This window comes from Pelodiscus sinensis, chromosome 13 (assembly GCF_049634645.1).
Source record: "Pelodiscus sinensis isolate JC-2024 chromosome 13, ASM4963464v1, whole genome shotgun sequence".
In the NCBI taxonomy this organism is placed as follows: Eukaryota; Metazoa; Chordata; order Testudines; family Trionychidae; genus Pelodiscus; species Pelodiscus sinensis.
The window spans coordinates 24,653,079-24,669,961 of NC_134723.1; the positions used below are offsets into that span (position 1 = coordinate 24,653,079).

Sequence of the window (16,883 nt, forward strand, 5' to 3'; positions counted from 1 at the left end):
TGGACCTGTTCTGATATCACTTCAGTGAAACTACAGTGACTTTAGTGGTGTCCTCCCCAGTATAAAACCTGATGCCCATAATCTGCTTGGATGCTCAGCCTGCAGAAGCTAGGGGTTTTTAGAGAGAACCTTCTGACCAGAATAATTATTTTTTAACTCTTCCCTCCAACCCCCAAAAAATTAGTGTGTATGGCTTCCCCCAAATCCTTTTATAAAGTAACAATGTTGGTAAAGTGCAAACAAACCTTTTACTAAGGGTAGGCCCCAGTGGTGTATCAAGGCTAAATCTGCTTAGTAAATTATGTATTCTTCTCCTTAATGAGCGCTGGTATATGCATATCGTAATCATTTTGAGCTATGCTGTATACTGAGACTTAAAATAGTGGCAAGGTGAATGTAAAATGCCGAATTCTCTTGCCAGTTAGACTGGTGTGACTCCAGCTGTGCTCTGTTAATTTTGATGGTAGATTTATACTGATGTAACTAGGCGCAGAATCTGACCCCTTTCTGAATTTATGAAGAAAGGAAATTGGATGTACTTCAAAAACAACTTTTGGAATAAAAATATATGTTTTGAGAGTTAGCATATCACCACTTGAATGGGGCTGCTCTTATTTTGAGGGCTGCAATGTGTGGGGCCTGATCTCAAGAGTGGCTGAGCCCAGCCCCTCTCTGGATCTGGTTTTTGGTTAGTCCTAAGGCTATTATTAGAGGCATGCAAGTGACCCATTCTGTCATAATGCTGCGCATCCCTTGGGGAAGGGTATCTTTCGTAGAAGTAGATTTGTATCTAGCTTGGATTTTACTACTTGCCGATGTTCATGCTAGAGTAGATGTGTGTTGCCAGAGCATTTTCTTGCATGCTGAGCTTGTGACCTTTCCCCAGTAGTGTCTGAAAGGCTGAGATTGTCCTTGACTTCCCCCTCCCTGCGATGCTGGCTGGAATGCACTGACTGAAGGTGCCATGGGGTAAAATACTGTCGTCTTTTTTTTTTTCCTGTTTTTTTTTTTTTAAGGTTCTTGGAGATCATGGAAATAAGCCACAACCCCCACAGCAGCCCCAACAACCATCACAGCCCCAGCAACCACCTCAGCAACAGCCGTTTGCACCACCAGCAGGTCCTCCACCTCCCCCAATTGCTGGGCCACCTCCACCACACTTCCTCCACCCTCCCCCTCCAGTTACTTCTGTCCCACCTCCCCTGCATCCTCCAGGTAGGTATTTGAATACAGAGCAATCTTGATTGCCCAGCTTTCTCTGGGTGTGCTAAGTTTAGATACCTGAGGCTTGGGGAAAGCAAAAAGGAATCTTTAGAATAATTGAGAAACATTAAGGGATATTTGAGCAGCTATGTATCAGATCACTGAGATTCAGCTAGCTCGAACTGTAACTCAGACAGTTGGGAACATGGGGAAGCTCTCTAATTCTCTCCTCCTCTCACACGTGTACTTCTCCAGCCTTTTGCATACATATTCCCTCATTCCTCTTGAATGGCTCTAAGTGCTACTTTGAGACACCACCGACTTACTGAGGAAACTACGTAACATCAGTAATCTGCCTGAAAATACCCTCCTGGCCACCATGGATGTAGAAGCTCTTTACACAAATATTACACATGAAGACGGATTACAGGCCATCAGGAACACCATCCCCAATGACAGCACTGCACACCTGGTTACAGAGCTCTGCGACTTGTCCTCACCCACAGCTACTTCCAATTTGGAGACAATTTATATCTTCCAAGTCAGCAGCACGGCCATGGGCACCCACATGACACCACAATATGCCAACATCTTTATGGCTGACCTTGAACAACATTTTCTCAGCTCTTTTCCCCTAATTCCCTTAGTCTGCTTATATTACATTGATGACTTCATCATCTGGACTCACAAGAAAGAAACCCTTGAAGAATTTCACGGGGATTTCAACAACTTCCCCACCAATAACCTGAGCCTGCATCAGTCCACACAAGAAAACCACTTCCTTGACACTACAGTATTATTAAATGATGGACAAATTTCCACCACCCTATATGGGAAACCTACTGACCGCTACGCTTACCTTCATGCCTCTAGCTTCCATCTCAGACACATTTCTCAATCTATTGTATATAGCCAAGCCCTAAAATACAACCAGATTTGCTCCAATCCCCCAGATAGAGACTAACACCTACGGGATCTATATATAGTGTTCTTAAAACTGAAATACCCACCCGGTGAAGTGAAAAAATAGATCAACAGAGCCAAAAAAAGTACCCAGATATGAACTACTTCAAGACAGGTCCAGAAGAGAAAACAACAGAATTCCACTTATCACCTACAGTCCACAACATAAACCCCTCCAATGCATTAACAACAATCTACAGCCTATCCTAGAAAATGACCTCTTACTGTCACAGGCCTTGGGGAAAAGGCCAATTCTCGCTTACAGACAACCCCCTAGCCTCAAACTAATTCTTTCCAGTAAACATTCAATACACCTGATAATCATCCAGCAACCCACCCCTGAAATCAGCTTCCGTGCCAACTCCGCGCACACATCTATACTAGCGATTTCATCACTGGACCCAATGACATCAGCCACCAAATCAAAGGCTCATTGAACTGCACATCCACTAATGTGATCTGTGCTGTCAAATGCCAGCAATGCCCCACTGCAATGTATATTCCCAATCTCTATGGGAATGAATTAATAGACATAACAGATATCCGAAAAGGCAACACACAGGAACCTGTTGGAAAACACTTTAATCTTCCTGGACACTCACTAATGGATCTCCCAAATCGCTGTTTTGTTTCAGACAAATTCTACAAGTTAAATACGCTGAGAAGGATTGGAACTTAACTTCATTCACAAGTTTAATTCTTATGCTAATTTTCTGAACTGGGATATAGTATGGCTCACACACTTTCACCTTTTAATGACTTAAACAACCAAACAATGTAGGTGCTAATGGTTCTTAACAGTGCAAATAGTTACAAGAGGCTATCTACTCACTGTCTTTTTCTTCCTCCATTCCCCTTTTTCCTGCCCTCCCCTCCCCCATTTATTCTTGGATCTGGACAACTTATACTACAATCATCTGAAGAAGTGGGTTTTGCCCACGAAAGCTCATGATATCTACTTCTTTTGTTCGTCTTTAAGGTGCTACTAGACTATTTGTTGTGTTTCTTGTTTTGTTTGTCACTGATATCACTTAAATGCCATGGTGCTTGGCATTTTACATGGACAAATAGAGTAGCAATTTCTATTAATATTTGAAGGAAGGTAGGAACATAAGATTGCCCTATTGAATCTGACCTGTGGGTTACCTAGTCCAAGATCCTGCCTGACAAATACTTCAGAGGAAGGTTAGATTATTCCAGAATTATCCATTATGGGATATCCTCAGAGGAAGTTGCTTTGTTTTTCTTTCTAAAGTTGGGTGGTGGTTAACTTGTGCCTTGAAGTCTGAGGGTTCATATCCCTTCTACATGTGTATTATACCTCATGTTACTGTGGGATATTACTTGCATAAATTTCTGAGCGAGCATATATTAGCATTCTGCCCGTATTATTTTTCACTTTCAATACAATCATGTAAATGTACGTGCAGATAAGGAGCCTCCCATGGGCTTCTGACAAGCAGTCAATATCCCTCAGTGTACCAAGCTTGTGCTTCCTTACAGAAATTGAATAGACTCTGGAGATTTCACATATTTATCTGTCATTGATACCAAGGGGAGTTTTGGATCAGCCTGGTAGAAAAACGTGGAGGCAAAACCAAGGTGGTTTGATCATTCATGGGCGGTTTGCCTGCTGACTGTCTAGGTTGTGGACAATGTCCTATTGTTTCTTTTCTCTACCTAAATACTTGGAATATCAGCAGAAATCTGAAAAACCCTTTTCCATTTACTACAAAGAAGGCTATGCCTCTTCCACTGAAGCCTAGACCTTGCATAGTAATCAATGCCTTGACCATTGGTGGGCTGGAATGCTGAAATGAAAGTCATGCTTTGGACTTTACCTCATCCTTTGTGCAGCAGCTAGTCTCCTGATTGGAAGAGGTCAACAAGAGCATTTCACATTAGTACTGCTTTCTCTTTGCTGGCTCCCCTTTCTGAAGATCCAGAATAAATATTACTGCATTAGCTGAGTGGTGGATGAAATAATGGCCTCCCTGGTCTTTTCTGCCTTATTTCTGTGATAGCTAAAGGGGGCAGAGGTGAATAATTTTTTACTATATATTCTGTTTGCTGAAATATACCTGGCCTCACACAAACTTCTTGAAGAGGATACTACTAAACCAGGTTAATTAGCCTGCAGTAACCAAAGGATGTTGATTTCTTTTTTGTTTATTTCCATAGGCTTGCCGCCACCAGGTCCCATTCCAGGTAAACTATTAATTTGTTTTAACAGTGGTAGTGAGTCTGAATAGTATATATAAACAGTCCTATCTGAGTGTTTAAAGTATAGTATGAATTGACTATGTGTCTTAACTTGAGGTCAGTCAGATTTAGGCTAACATAAGCAGTGCAATCTGACACCTTCAGCTGTTCAGCTCTTTAAGCTTATTTAGCTCTTTAAAAAGTGATCCAACAGTCATTTTATTTTGGAACAGTCCTGAAAGTGAGAGCTTAGTTGGCAGGGGGCATCATGAAAGCTGCCTAGGGTTTCCAAAATTTTACTACCTTGTGCTTTCATGGGATCTCACATAATGAGTCCTCTACCAAATGGAAGTGCTTTATGAAAGATTTCAGAGATTGTGAGAACAAGGGGGTAAGAATGGCCATTTTCAGAAGAAGTCATCTTTTCCTTGATGTACGGTAGAGTAGAACAATCCCCAAACTTTGAGGAGCTTCAGAATCTGATGGGAGTTTCTCATCTTATGCTCATCTCAGTGTAAACAGTATTGCCAAATGGGTGGTTCTTGCTATCGAATATACCCTACTTTTAATAAACTTGGATCTAGGGAAATTACCTCTAGTAAAGCAGAGTACAAATTCCAACCTCCTGCATATTGCAGTTGTCAATTGCAATTCTGGTTCCATCTAGATTGAAGTTGTGAGGGGGGAAGGAGTGACTTTAGTTATAGTAGAAGCTTCCAGTAATGTAATTGGACTGAAAAGTGTAATGTATAAATACCCTTAATTTTTTGGTTCTACAGTAATTATTAGTGTGTCATGCACCCTCCTTTAATTATCAATACTTTCAACAATAGCAACTGTTCTAGAGGGATGAATTTTGCAAGTGTTACATTTTACTCTAGTCACTATCCACAGATAAAAATCTTTCAAAAATAAGTGGGAATGTTGATGACGGATTGTCCAAATAACTTAAAACCCATTATTTTAAAACAGACATTTACACTGGAACAAATGAATGGTTCACATACTGTGATGCACCTTCCACGATAGCGGCTTATGCAAGCATTTCTTATGTTTCAAACTGGTAAAATTTTCAAAATCACCTAAGTCTCTCATTTTTTCAAAAGTGACTTAGCCACTTTAAAAGTCAACGGGAATTAGAAGTCTAGGTACACAACTCACTTTTAAAAAGTGGAAAGAGATCACATAGGCCCTTCCAACAGCCATCTAACTATCTAGTTTGTGCTCCGCCCTAACGTAGATTCTGCCTTCTACAGTGTAGTTATGGTCAGAAAAGTGACTTCCTCCCCCCCAAGAGTATAATAAACTTCCATTTTTCATATTGCATTCAGTCAATGTACAAATAAAATGGTCACTCTATTTACAGTCAGCCCTAGGGAATTTATCCTAGTCTTCAGTACTCCAGGGGACTGCACAGGGTTAATGTTTCACCGTGTACTTGGGTTGATATTTTGTTGATGATGCACAAGCCAGAGTAGAGTCTGGCTCCTTATCCTTTAGTTGTGCTCTCTCTCTAGGGAAAATAAGAGAGAAAAGCAGTAGAGTTTCAGAGCTGTATGCCCATAATTGAATACACTCCCAGGTGTGAGATGGCGGCGTAAGAAGATGCTATTTCCACATACTGTTTAATGCAGATTTGCTCTTATCACCAGAAATTAGGCAGAGTTTAGCCCCATGCTGTAAGCTTGCTGCAGCCTCATCTTCACACGGTGCTTTTATTTATAGGGCTGTTCCCTCCACCTCTGGCTCCTCCACCAGCTCTCCTCATTCCAACACTCGATGGGTAAGACAGAAGCTTCTTTTGGGTAGATAACTTTCCATCCTGGTTTTGTGCAGCCAGCTGCAGCTAAACAGTAGAATGGATTTCCACTGAGTGGGAGGCATAGTAGGGAAGCAGGAGTTATGTTTCTTTCACTGTATTAAGAGTTGCTAAGGAACAGGGTGTGAGAATATTGTACCTAGGTGTGCTGTATGATGGGGTGCCAACAGCATGGCCGCATGGTATCCGGGAATGCTAGGTTTATGTTTAGAGTATTCATAGAGTAACTTACCATCTGCACCTGATTTAGAAGGGGAGCCTGACCAGCCAGGTTAGTAGTGAACTCTTGTTCCAAGGCTTTAAAGCTGTTGCAGCAGACTGCACCCTTGGTCTGTCAGTTTACTGATATCTAGCTATATCACGTGTGCTAGGATTATGTTCACCACCAGTACTAGAGTTGTACTGTCACTTTCATGGTGCTATTAATACCATTTTGCATTTCCCTGGCAGTTTCCATCTAAGAATCTTAGAGCATTTTGCTTCCATTAATTATTTTTCATGAAGCATTTAGTTGCATTGTGCATGTTGGGGAGGGTGATGGGGCACTAGTGCTCATGGAGATAAAGGGCCTGGCTCAAGGAAGTAGAACAGGCAGAGCCAGGACTATACCTTGAATTGCCAGACTCCCAGTCCACCACACTGCATCTTGCCTTAAGTCATTTATGAGGTGAAAGGATGTGACTTCTGGTCGTTTTGCATGATGAAAGTCCTGTCTCTCCCTGCTGCCAGAGCTCTCCTCCAGCCTCAGCCCAGGGCAAGGGAGCAAAATAGGCAACAGCAGTTAGGAGTGGAGATTTCTTGACTTGGAGACCATGAATATTGGATTTCAGAGGATAAACAAAAGGAATGACGTTGGGAGGAGACTCATGGCAACTAGGGTGAGGGATCCTTAACTCACAGGGCCCAATGGAAAGATTAACAATAAATGTATTGCAGATTCCTGCTTTGTATGCTAAGCTGGTGGCAGGTAACTGATACTAGTAATTGGTATCCTTGTGTTCTCTCCAAAGCCAGCCTGCTGGCTACAGTAACAGGCAGCCACCACCATTTGGATACAGCTCAGCAGGTAAGCACAGAAGACACAAGACAGTGGAATTAACTGGACATGGGGCTGGCCAGAGGGTTGTTGGTAACTTATCCTTGTGCTAGGCTGACCTGTGCCTCTGTCACCATGACCTCTGGAGCCCTAACTGTACTCCAGACAGCCCAGTTGCTGACAGTAGGTATTAGTAATGGACCCAGCAGTAAACTTTCTACAGTCTTAAATCAGCTGCACTCTCTGAAGTGACTCTGATGCAATTGATGGTTGTAATTTAAATAGCTCTCAGTCCTGGTTTGGCTGCCCTCAGCACCCAACTCTGATGTCCGCAATAAAGAAGCTTCCCAGTACAGCTGTGGTTCCCTGTGTCCCTAGTCCTGGTTTCTTCTAGAGAAGAACATCTTCCCAGTCAAATTTCAGTCTTCTCTAGGAGTCTTTGTCCCCATCCCAATTTAGCTGTATCTTTCCTCCTTGCTTGCGTCACGCGCGCACACACACACACACACACACACACACACACACACACACTCTGCCTAAGCACACTTGCAAGTATTGGTCTTCTTTAATCTCTTGATGAAAGAGGCAGTGATCGTGTTCCAGTAGACCACCTTTTCCGCTGAAATCCTGCCTGAGTTGCCCATGTCCTTTCCTGTCTCTTTAGTATTCAGCTGGCTTCTGTCCTGGATCAGCGGCACTCATAAACAGTGTCTATTCCTATCTAGCAGGCAGTACTGTAGACTCTCCTGCCCTTCTGGATGTAGGGACAGGAGAGCATGGCCATGAGCCATCCAAGAAACCGTAGCCTTCTAATAAACTAGTATTTCCTCAAACAAACATCCCGCCAGCAGCCTGTACCATGTCAGGCTGTGTCCTTGATGACCCTTTCCAATGGAGCAGTGTCATTAGCAGCTGAATGCTTGAATAGGACACCTCCAGGGAGCTTGGTGGTGCTCTGGGATTTCATTGGCACTCTTCCCTTAGCCAGCCCTAAGATCTCTGCATGATATTTGAAAGCACTTCTTAATTCAGCATGTAATAGAGAGAGAATCCTGGATTTCTCTCCTGCAGGTACCAGCCCTGACTCTGCAAGGGGTCAGAGGCCAGGCCTCTTGTTCTCTGAGCTGACTGGGAATCTAGAAGATCAAACCATAGACTGCAGGATGATCAAAAAGAGAACCTGCCAGGGCTTCTCAGGATCCTCTGTATTCTCCTCCCTCACAGAGAATGTTGGCTGGGGAAGAAAGAAATTATGGGGCTTCTTAGGAGAGAACCAGTAACATGGCAGAGTGAGCTGCTGTGACCCACAAAGGGCAGGTGTCAGCAGCTCCTAATTTAATATCCTTCATTCCTGGGAGAGATTGCAGCAGCATCTGCCAGTTTCTGGCCTTGGGAAATGATGCTTAAAACTTGTTAGAATATCATGCATGATATAGAAGGGGGAAATCAGGGTCTCATAGGTAAAGAGGTAGGGGTTGGGTTGGTGCTTATTCAGAGGGAGGAGAATTACTTCCTGATCTAGCAGTCCCTCTAAATAGAGCACTTGTGTGTTCCTGGTCCCGTCCCAGACCTGACCTAGGCTAAACCTGCCTAGGTTGTAGGGTCTGACAAAATTGCAACCTAATATGGCCTGGTTGAACCAGCATAAGGGGCGGCACTAACCCTTCAGACAAGTGAAGGTTCTACTCTCTCACTGCAGATTCTGGTTTCATCAGCTACCCTCCTATCTCTACGTCTCACACGCCCTGGGTGACGACAGTGGATAAGGGCACGAGCAGCTCCAGCAGCAGCCACTGGGAGTACTCTGGCTCAAGGCGCGGGAGAGAGAGGGAGCGGGAAAGGGAAAGAGAGCGAGACAGAGACCGAACTCCAACCACCAGTGAATACAACAAGTAAGCGCTGTAATCCACGTGACACTGCCGTGGGAAGGGGAGGGGTTCTGTCAGATGAGACCATGGAAATTATTGCCCATCATACCACTCTTACAGTTGTCTTGCAGTGATGGTGTTGCAATCAATTTCCTTCCCTGTTGCAAGGACTCAGTGCTCACATATGGCCTCCAGGTTGTGCTGGGAGGAGACAGCATTGATTGGTAGCTAGAGCGCACAAACAAGAGATGGGACAGCTGGGTGGTTCTTGGCTGTTATGTTATGCAGCCACATAATCTCTATGCCTCTGTTTTTCTGCCTGTAAAACAGGGCTAATAACATTATATGCTCACCTTTTGTATAGCTTCAAGATGAATAGTTGTAAAGTTTCTAAAATGTAACAATTTGGAAGAGAAACTGCCCTTTTTGTGGCATCCCATGGTCTGAAAGCTTACGGGGTAAGGAGCGCTGTTCACCTTGAACACGGCATGTAGTGTAAACCCTTAATGACAATGGGCATTTCTGTGGAGACTGCCACCTTGCTGGGAATCACTGTGATTTATGGGGACATTAGGGACGTGAGAGGTCAGCAGAGGAAGCTGTGAAGCAGTGACACAGGAAAGACTGGACAATTGTGATTCCTTCACTGCATTTGCTTTGCACTCTTCATCATAGGACTTGGCTTGTGACAACAGCAACATCAAGACTGTTGATATTGTTACAAGCATTCCTCTCAGCAGTGCCAGTAGTCGATGAAAACATTGCTAAAATAGATGTCTATTCCTGGCATAGAATGCTGTTTGCTCTGGGAACTTCCAGGCCATTGAGCTGAGCAAACAAGGTAGCTTCTTGTAACAAAGCACTTTTTTAAAAGGTTTAGAGCATTTTTGGAAGGTCATCAGGCAAGGAAGGAATGAGGGTGTTAACATACTGGAATTTATAAGGCTTCTGTAACTCCAGGGACAAGGATCATGTGATCTGTTTAGCACTCCAAGCATTGTGCTAGCATTTTTAGTTGCTGTAGAGTATGTTGACATCTAGCAAGTGAAATTGTATTTACCAGGTAGGGCAAGTTAGAGTAATTCAAGCCTCTTTGATGCAATAGTTCCCAGAACACATCTTTCTTTGAGTGTTTGGACGCTTTCTTTAACTTGAGGCTGTTTCATTCTTGTTTCCAATGATGGGACTTGGGATTTCTTCGGTTTAGTATTCCCCATTTTTATGGGAAAGATGAGCTATAAGACAAGGCAGACAGAAGAGAGTGGGAACTGCAGAATCTCTCAATTTTCTATATGCAGTTTTATATAGAAAAAGGTGAGATGTTTAGGCTGGAGGGAGGGTGCAGACCATCAGACCAAGAGGTCTCTGTGTGCATTATACGTTCTTCCTGCGTGCATGTATTTGCGTGTTTATATATTGTTGTTTGTATGCATAATTCAATAAAAACAGACTCAGGTGAAGTGGCAGATGCTCTGTGATTTGTGTGATGTTAAAATAGCCTGAAGAGTGACAAGGATAACATTTCTGGTAAGGATGTTAAATTTAGATCAATCAACTAATTGAGTAGTCGATGTAATTTGCATCGACTATTTGATTTGTTAAGGGCACCTCTGCTTCTGAAAGAGCCAGCAGGACTTCAAAGGCAAAGCATGGTCTCAAACAGTCCCCCACTGGCTCCATGCTTCCTGCTTTTGAAATGTACAAGAGAACCAGGAGGGCTCTCTTACATTTCAAAAGCAAAGCACCGCTGGGAGAGCAGGGTCAGCTCTCCCCAGGCTTCCCACAGTGCTTCTGCTTTTGAAATGTAGCAAGAGCTCTGCTGTCAAAGGCAGAAGCAGCACCAGTTCCCCGCTGTGCCCCTTTTCCCCACAGAAACAGGACTGGGTGAATTGGATTTTAAGATGGCTCCCCTCAACACTGGATCCTGCCCCCTTCCCACCTTGCTGCCTCTCTGATAGAGGCAGCAAGCAGGAGATAAGGGAGCGAGTAGTTGAGTCACTAGTCGACTAACTGATAAGTATTTGCTTATTGGATAATCAGCTAGTCACTACATCCCTAGTTTCTGATCCACTTGGTCATTTCCTTCTAGTTTATGGAAAATCTAGAGCAAGATTGACCAGTAGTGACAGGGCATGTCACAAATGTGTCCCAGAAAGACCACCTGGGCAAAGGCCAGGACCTCTGCCCCCATCCACATGTAAGAATGTTCCTTAAACTCTTATATATCCTTATAGAATGAACTGGTTCAGTGTTTCCTATTTAGGCTGAAGTCTCCTACATCTTATGTAGAAGGGGTTAGTGTGTTGTGGGAGAGCTATGGATGGGAATAGGAAACTATTATTTCTTTGCTTATTATTAAGAAATTTGCATTACAGTTGCATGAATGTTTGTTCAAATGTGTGTTTTATATCTGAACTCCACTAAGCTCATGGACTTGCAAGGGTTTTTCTTTTCAAATATCTGTTCTGCTTGTGCTAGTGGAAAATTCCAGATTAAGTCAACATTGTACTTTACCAAGGGGTGTTATTTCCCTTGGGATGCTGGGGTTATAGATCCCTAGAGGCTGTAAGTGGAGGAGGCCTTCTGAGACCCTAGAATTTTACAGGCTCTGTGAACATAGCTCATGTATTAGAAGCTTCCCTGCTTCACTGTATGTATGCCTTCCTCCCCCTTCCCTCTCCCCCCACAGTGATGATGAGCGATATCGCTACTACAGTCGAGAGCGAAGCTATGATTTTGAGCGGGATTACCGCAGAAGTAGAGATCGGAGCAGAGAGCGGGAGGATCGCCACCGGGAGCGCAGGCACAGAGAGAAGGAGGAGAGCAGTAAACATAAGTCTTCAAGACGGTAAGTTTCTGTGTTGGGGGAGCAGGATGTTTAAGTGGAAGTGGATCTTGGCTCAGGACAGAGGTTGGAATATCTACAGTCCACTGTGACATTGTTCAATATCTGATGCTTCAGAGGAAGGCAAAATCCCCATCAGTAAATGCATTTGGCCAGGGATTCAGAGCCATCCATGGTAGAGGGAGGGTTGTTTTGTATTTCTGTGTGTTCATGTTGTACATACTAGTAGAGCAAGGCTAGCTGTGGGGATCTGGCAGAGTGCCATTTGTAGTCCCCCACATTGGTTCCCAGCAAGGATATTGCTGGCCATGGACTCTGCACCAGGAAATTCCAACTTCCCATGAAAAGCAAATGTCAGACTCAAGAGGAAGGGAGAACTCAGCTGAGCTCTGCTAAAACAATGGACCTGTCTGCTGCGAGATGCCTGTCTCTCAGTATGTCTTTTTCCCTCTCCTCCACATGGAGATAGTGCTCCTCTCATAAAGACATCACCGTTGGAGTAGATCAGGATGTTTGTGGATCTTGGCTCCTTCAGAGCAAAGTGAACATTACTCCTTGAACGAATCTTTCCCAAAATAGCACTCCCATCAACCAAATAGCCAGCCTAAACTTTAGTCCAGCCTCCGACTTCTGTATTAATATGCGTCAGAATTCTAGGAGCTGCTCCGATACCACAGCAATGAGCATCTTGTTAACAAAGGAGGTAGATTTTTTTCCACCTAAGGGCATGTCTGCATCTTACTTTGACTGACCTCCAACAATCACAGTAGTTACTGTGGTAGCTCATGTCCACACTGCCCTCTTTGTGTTCATGGTGGTGCCCTCCCCAGGAGTGCTGCCACTGACATAATAGGTCGGTATGTGGTGAGAGCCTGGGCTCTTGGCTCTGATATTTGTATCTCTGCCCCCTCAAGACACTCTACTGCTTCCAGGCTTCCATCTGGGAGTTAAGACCTTGGTGGTAAGTAGGTTGTAGCTGGAGCCCTCCATCTGCCCTAGGGTGGCAGGTGGAGCTTTGAATGACTTTCTTGTCATTTGTGAAAGTCAACCAACAGCTGATGTAAATATCGCAGGGTCTGTAGAGACCCTGCATTACCCTAACTCCACTGACATAAGCCTTACACCTCTCATGGAGGTGGAGATATGGAGAGGGAGAAAGGTCAGTGTACATACTACATCCTAAATTAGGTTGACACAGGCTGCCTTATGCTGACCTAACTGTAGACCAGGCCTTAATGTTTTAGGCTGGTTCTCTGCAGGAGAGACCATGCCTTCTCTTCATGTAATTGATGCACTTGCTTTTGAAAGTTGTATTAGAAAAACCTAGCTGGAAACTGGAGGCAAAACCCTATTCTCATCTTTCAGGATGCACAGGAATTTCAGTAAGAGGTATTGACTGTTCTCTTGCAGTAAAGGAAGGGTTAAAATCACACCAAAGGGCGAGGGCCACAATGAAAACAAGATGGAAAACAAATGGAAGTAGTGCTATTTTAATAACAAAACTGGTACCCAGGAGATTTGTTGTAGTAGAAATACAGGAAATCACAGGCAGCATCGACTTGGCTGAAACATTGCCAAAAGCGATTAGAGTGCTTAGATAAGGAATTAGCTATAGAATGCCAGATGGAATTGACACATTTAAATGGATTTTCCTCATGCTCTCAAACAGAAGTAGAATCCGTTTCTGGGACTGCCACGGATATGTTAGGTGACTTTGGACAGGGGATCTCTCCTGTCTCCCAGGGTGCTGGGAGGCATAACTCCCTGTGCAAGAAATGCTGTGAGCAACTTTGTGGGAAGATATTAAGTTATCAATGTTCCAAAATTGGCTTCATTTTATGATGATGAAAACTTGGTGAAAGCAGATTAGAAACGGGCTTGCAGCCTTGTGATTTGTACATAGGGTGTCAGTATTCAGCAAGAGGTGCGCCTCCACCACTGGGCTTGAGTGCCAGTTGTAATAAGAATGTACTATACATACTTTGTATACACGGTGAATACATCCATGTGATAGATCCATTGGGAGTTACTTGTCTGCACTTCCCCCTTACACAAAACTGCTGCATTGGTTTGTCCATCCTTAACCCCCAGAGCAAGTGCAGTGCTCATTTTCTCTTTTTCAAAACAAAGCCTGGCAGAGAGACCTTACACATTTGGGAAGCAGGAGAGACCCTTTCCACATGGTCCCGTGGCCTGACACCTAAGACGGGGGAAAGTTCAGTCCATGTCCAACCTTATCAGAGGTAGAATTAGGCTGTTTGTCCTGCGAGGAAGTCAGCAGTTCCCCCTGCCAGTCTTTCCAGCCTGGGTAAGTCTGAAAGGATTCTATATAGAAAAATTAGTGTTGGTAAATTTTCAGCAGTCTATCAAATTTATTTTTGTTCTCTCCCTCACACCCTTTACCTAGCCTGCATTCCCTGCACTCCTGATATTTTTGGAACCTGACTTTTACAGTGGAAGGGTTGCCAAAAATAGGCCTAGTAAAATTCCTATACCTATTCTACAGCAGTCTGTCAATATTCCCTCTAATCTTTTCCATCCATGTGCAAAATTTAAATTTTTCTATATGCACCCAGGCAAGTACAAATGTACCACCAGTAGGAAAAAAAACAAACTTTGCTGTGAGTGCTCTGTTAATCAACTGGGCAGCATGTGACTCTCTCCTGAGATGTGCCATGCAAGTGCACAACATACAGGGAACACTGGTTTCTGCCCAACATGTGGCATGTACAGCTGATATAATGGTGTGCCATTGCAGAAGTTTATCAGCATCCACTTGGGCCAACCTGCATAATTCCCTTGTAGTTTTGATGTTTAAGAGTAACAAGAGTGTCCCAAGTGAGTTTTGATGAAACCTTTCCACGGCATCATCATGTTCCCTCTGTAGAGTCTGTTATATTCATTCTAGGTCACAAATGTCTCATCCTTGTTAGCAGCTTTTGGCATAGGTACAATTGGACCACTATGGCAGTTGGTCATACTGACACTTGATTCTGGTTTCTCTACCTGTTCCCCCTCATTGCAGTAAGCAGCACGAGAGCGAAGAGGGCGAAAGCCACCGGCGCCACAAGCACAAAAAGAACAAGCGCAACAAAGAGGAAAAGGAGGCCAGTGATGAGGGCGTCGCAGAGGGAGATGAACAAGATGCTAAGGAGTAATGGCCCCCCCTGCTATCCAGTAGGAGGGACTTGCTCCTTTGCAAGCTGTGTGGCATCTAACTATTTTCCAAGGGAAGCGGAGATGATTCTGATGGTCAAGTATTAAAATGCAACGTGACAGCTCAAGCCTTAAGGCTGAACACACAGTTAAACTTGGATATGAGACAAAGTATGGCAGTAACCGCATATACAGCAAGAACTATTCTTCTTGTAAACGTCCCTAGGAGAACGTCACTGTATCGGATCCTATGGTTTCTGATGAAAGACAGCTTCAGCTGAAACGAACATATTTAGATAGAGGTTTTTTGCGCAGCCATCATTCCTTTTTTTAAAAAGTAGGACAGTAACTGCAACTTGAACTTTATTGTCCAAAGAAAAGTGTGATTTAGGTCCTCTACGTGCCAGCTTAGAATCTGGCTTCTGTTAGTGAAAGTCTCATCCCCCAAATCTTTCTTCATAGTTGCAAAAGTATCTATCATTTGTCCATGGAAGGATTGTCAGCATGTGGAAAGGAACTACTTTAGGGGTTGCCATTGGAACTTGCTTTGGTCTAATGGCTTTTTAGGAGGTAGGGTATTCAGAGACTTCAAAACCCAGCTTTTTAACCCATTGCAAATGTAGTTCTACCACGTTACACCTGTAAATGGAAAGTCACATTTGGTGGAAGACTGGTGAGAGCACGATTTTCTTTTTAAATTTTGGATTGTTTTGTAACCATTGAGATGAATAACACTTTAACGAACATGAATCCCCAACCAGCAGTTTGACATTGTTGGGTTTACTTATTTATATTCATCAGCAGTACATCTGTGCAATACATTTCCGTGCCAGCCCCCCCCCCCCCACCAATCTCAAAATAAATGCAAACAAATTCCATGCGCTGTTTGATTTAGGGTTGGGGGTCTTTGATTTATTTTTTTAAACAATCTTCAGTGGAAAACGGGGGTTTGTTGTGTATTCCAGGTTCTTAAAACAGAATACTGCACTTGTGTGTGTGAATCCACAACTATTTCATTTTAAATATCTTCCATGTATATGAATGATATTTAAAAATGTCTTAAATCCTTCCCCAAAATAAGATGGTTTGAAATTTTACATTTTTGTACTGTAGTCATGCAAGTCTGAGTGTTGTGTGAAGCTTACAACCTTTGAAACTTGAGCCAGTATAGCATGATGCTATCAGTTTGTATGCTATGACACTGCATTTGATGGGTCATTAACTACAAAACCTGTGGGGAGCAGAATAAAGGCAATTTTTTGTAAATGTGGTTTTCAAAAAATATCCATTGTCTTTAAGCAACAGAAGTGCATTCGGAAGGCACAAGCAGAAGAAAAAACAGACCAGAGTTCAATGTATTTACTCCCCTTTTCAATGCTTAGTGCTGCCCTGCCTAACTTTAACAGAACAATTTAATCTGGTGATGAGATTGGAGTATTTTATATTACTCAATAGGAATTAGCTGTTGTGGTGACATCTGCAAAGAGGCCAGACTGGCAGACCAGACATTGTAGGAAAAGCTGTGTAAGGGTCACTTTGCTGGCAGTGCTCTGGCTCCAGAGCAAGAGAATAGAAAATAAGTTCATTAGGCAACTTTTGTGAGTACTAAAGTCGGGCGGGGTGGGGGGGGAAGCCATACCAAGAACACTTGTTAATGGCAGAGAGTGGGTAAAAGGTATTCAGCATTTGCCCAGTACATACAATGCACTGAAGTTTGTGTCATTTAGTAGGACTTCAAAATTTTAGATTTGCAACCAGTCTTCACTGTGAATATACAGTATTGCAAAGGTG

At 43.4% G+C, this 16,883-nt stretch overlaps 1 protein-coding gene across 1 annotated transcript in view; it reads left to right on the forward strand.

The window, feature by feature from the left end:
* The window catches only part of LOC102462394 (uncharacterized), a 37,793-nt gene extending 20,910 nt beyond the window's left edge, over window positions 1-16,883 (forward strand). Inside the window, exons 10-16 of the mRNA XM_006136236.2 lie at window positions 1,017-1,215; window positions 4,348-4,374; window positions 6,094-6,151; window positions 7,198-7,253; window positions 8,923-9,115; window positions 11,781-11,939; window positions 14,962-16,883. Coding sequence (XP_006136298.2) covers window positions 1,017-1,215; window positions 4,348-4,374; window positions 6,094-6,151; window positions 7,198-7,253; window positions 8,923-9,115; window positions 11,781-11,939; window positions 14,962-15,094 — 825 coding nt within the window. The 3' untranslated portion in view covers window positions 15,095-16,883. The remainder of the gene's footprint in view (window positions 1-1,016; window positions 1,216-4,347; window positions 4,375-6,093; window positions 6,152-7,197; window positions 7,254-8,922; window positions 9,116-11,780; window positions 11,940-14,961) is intronic.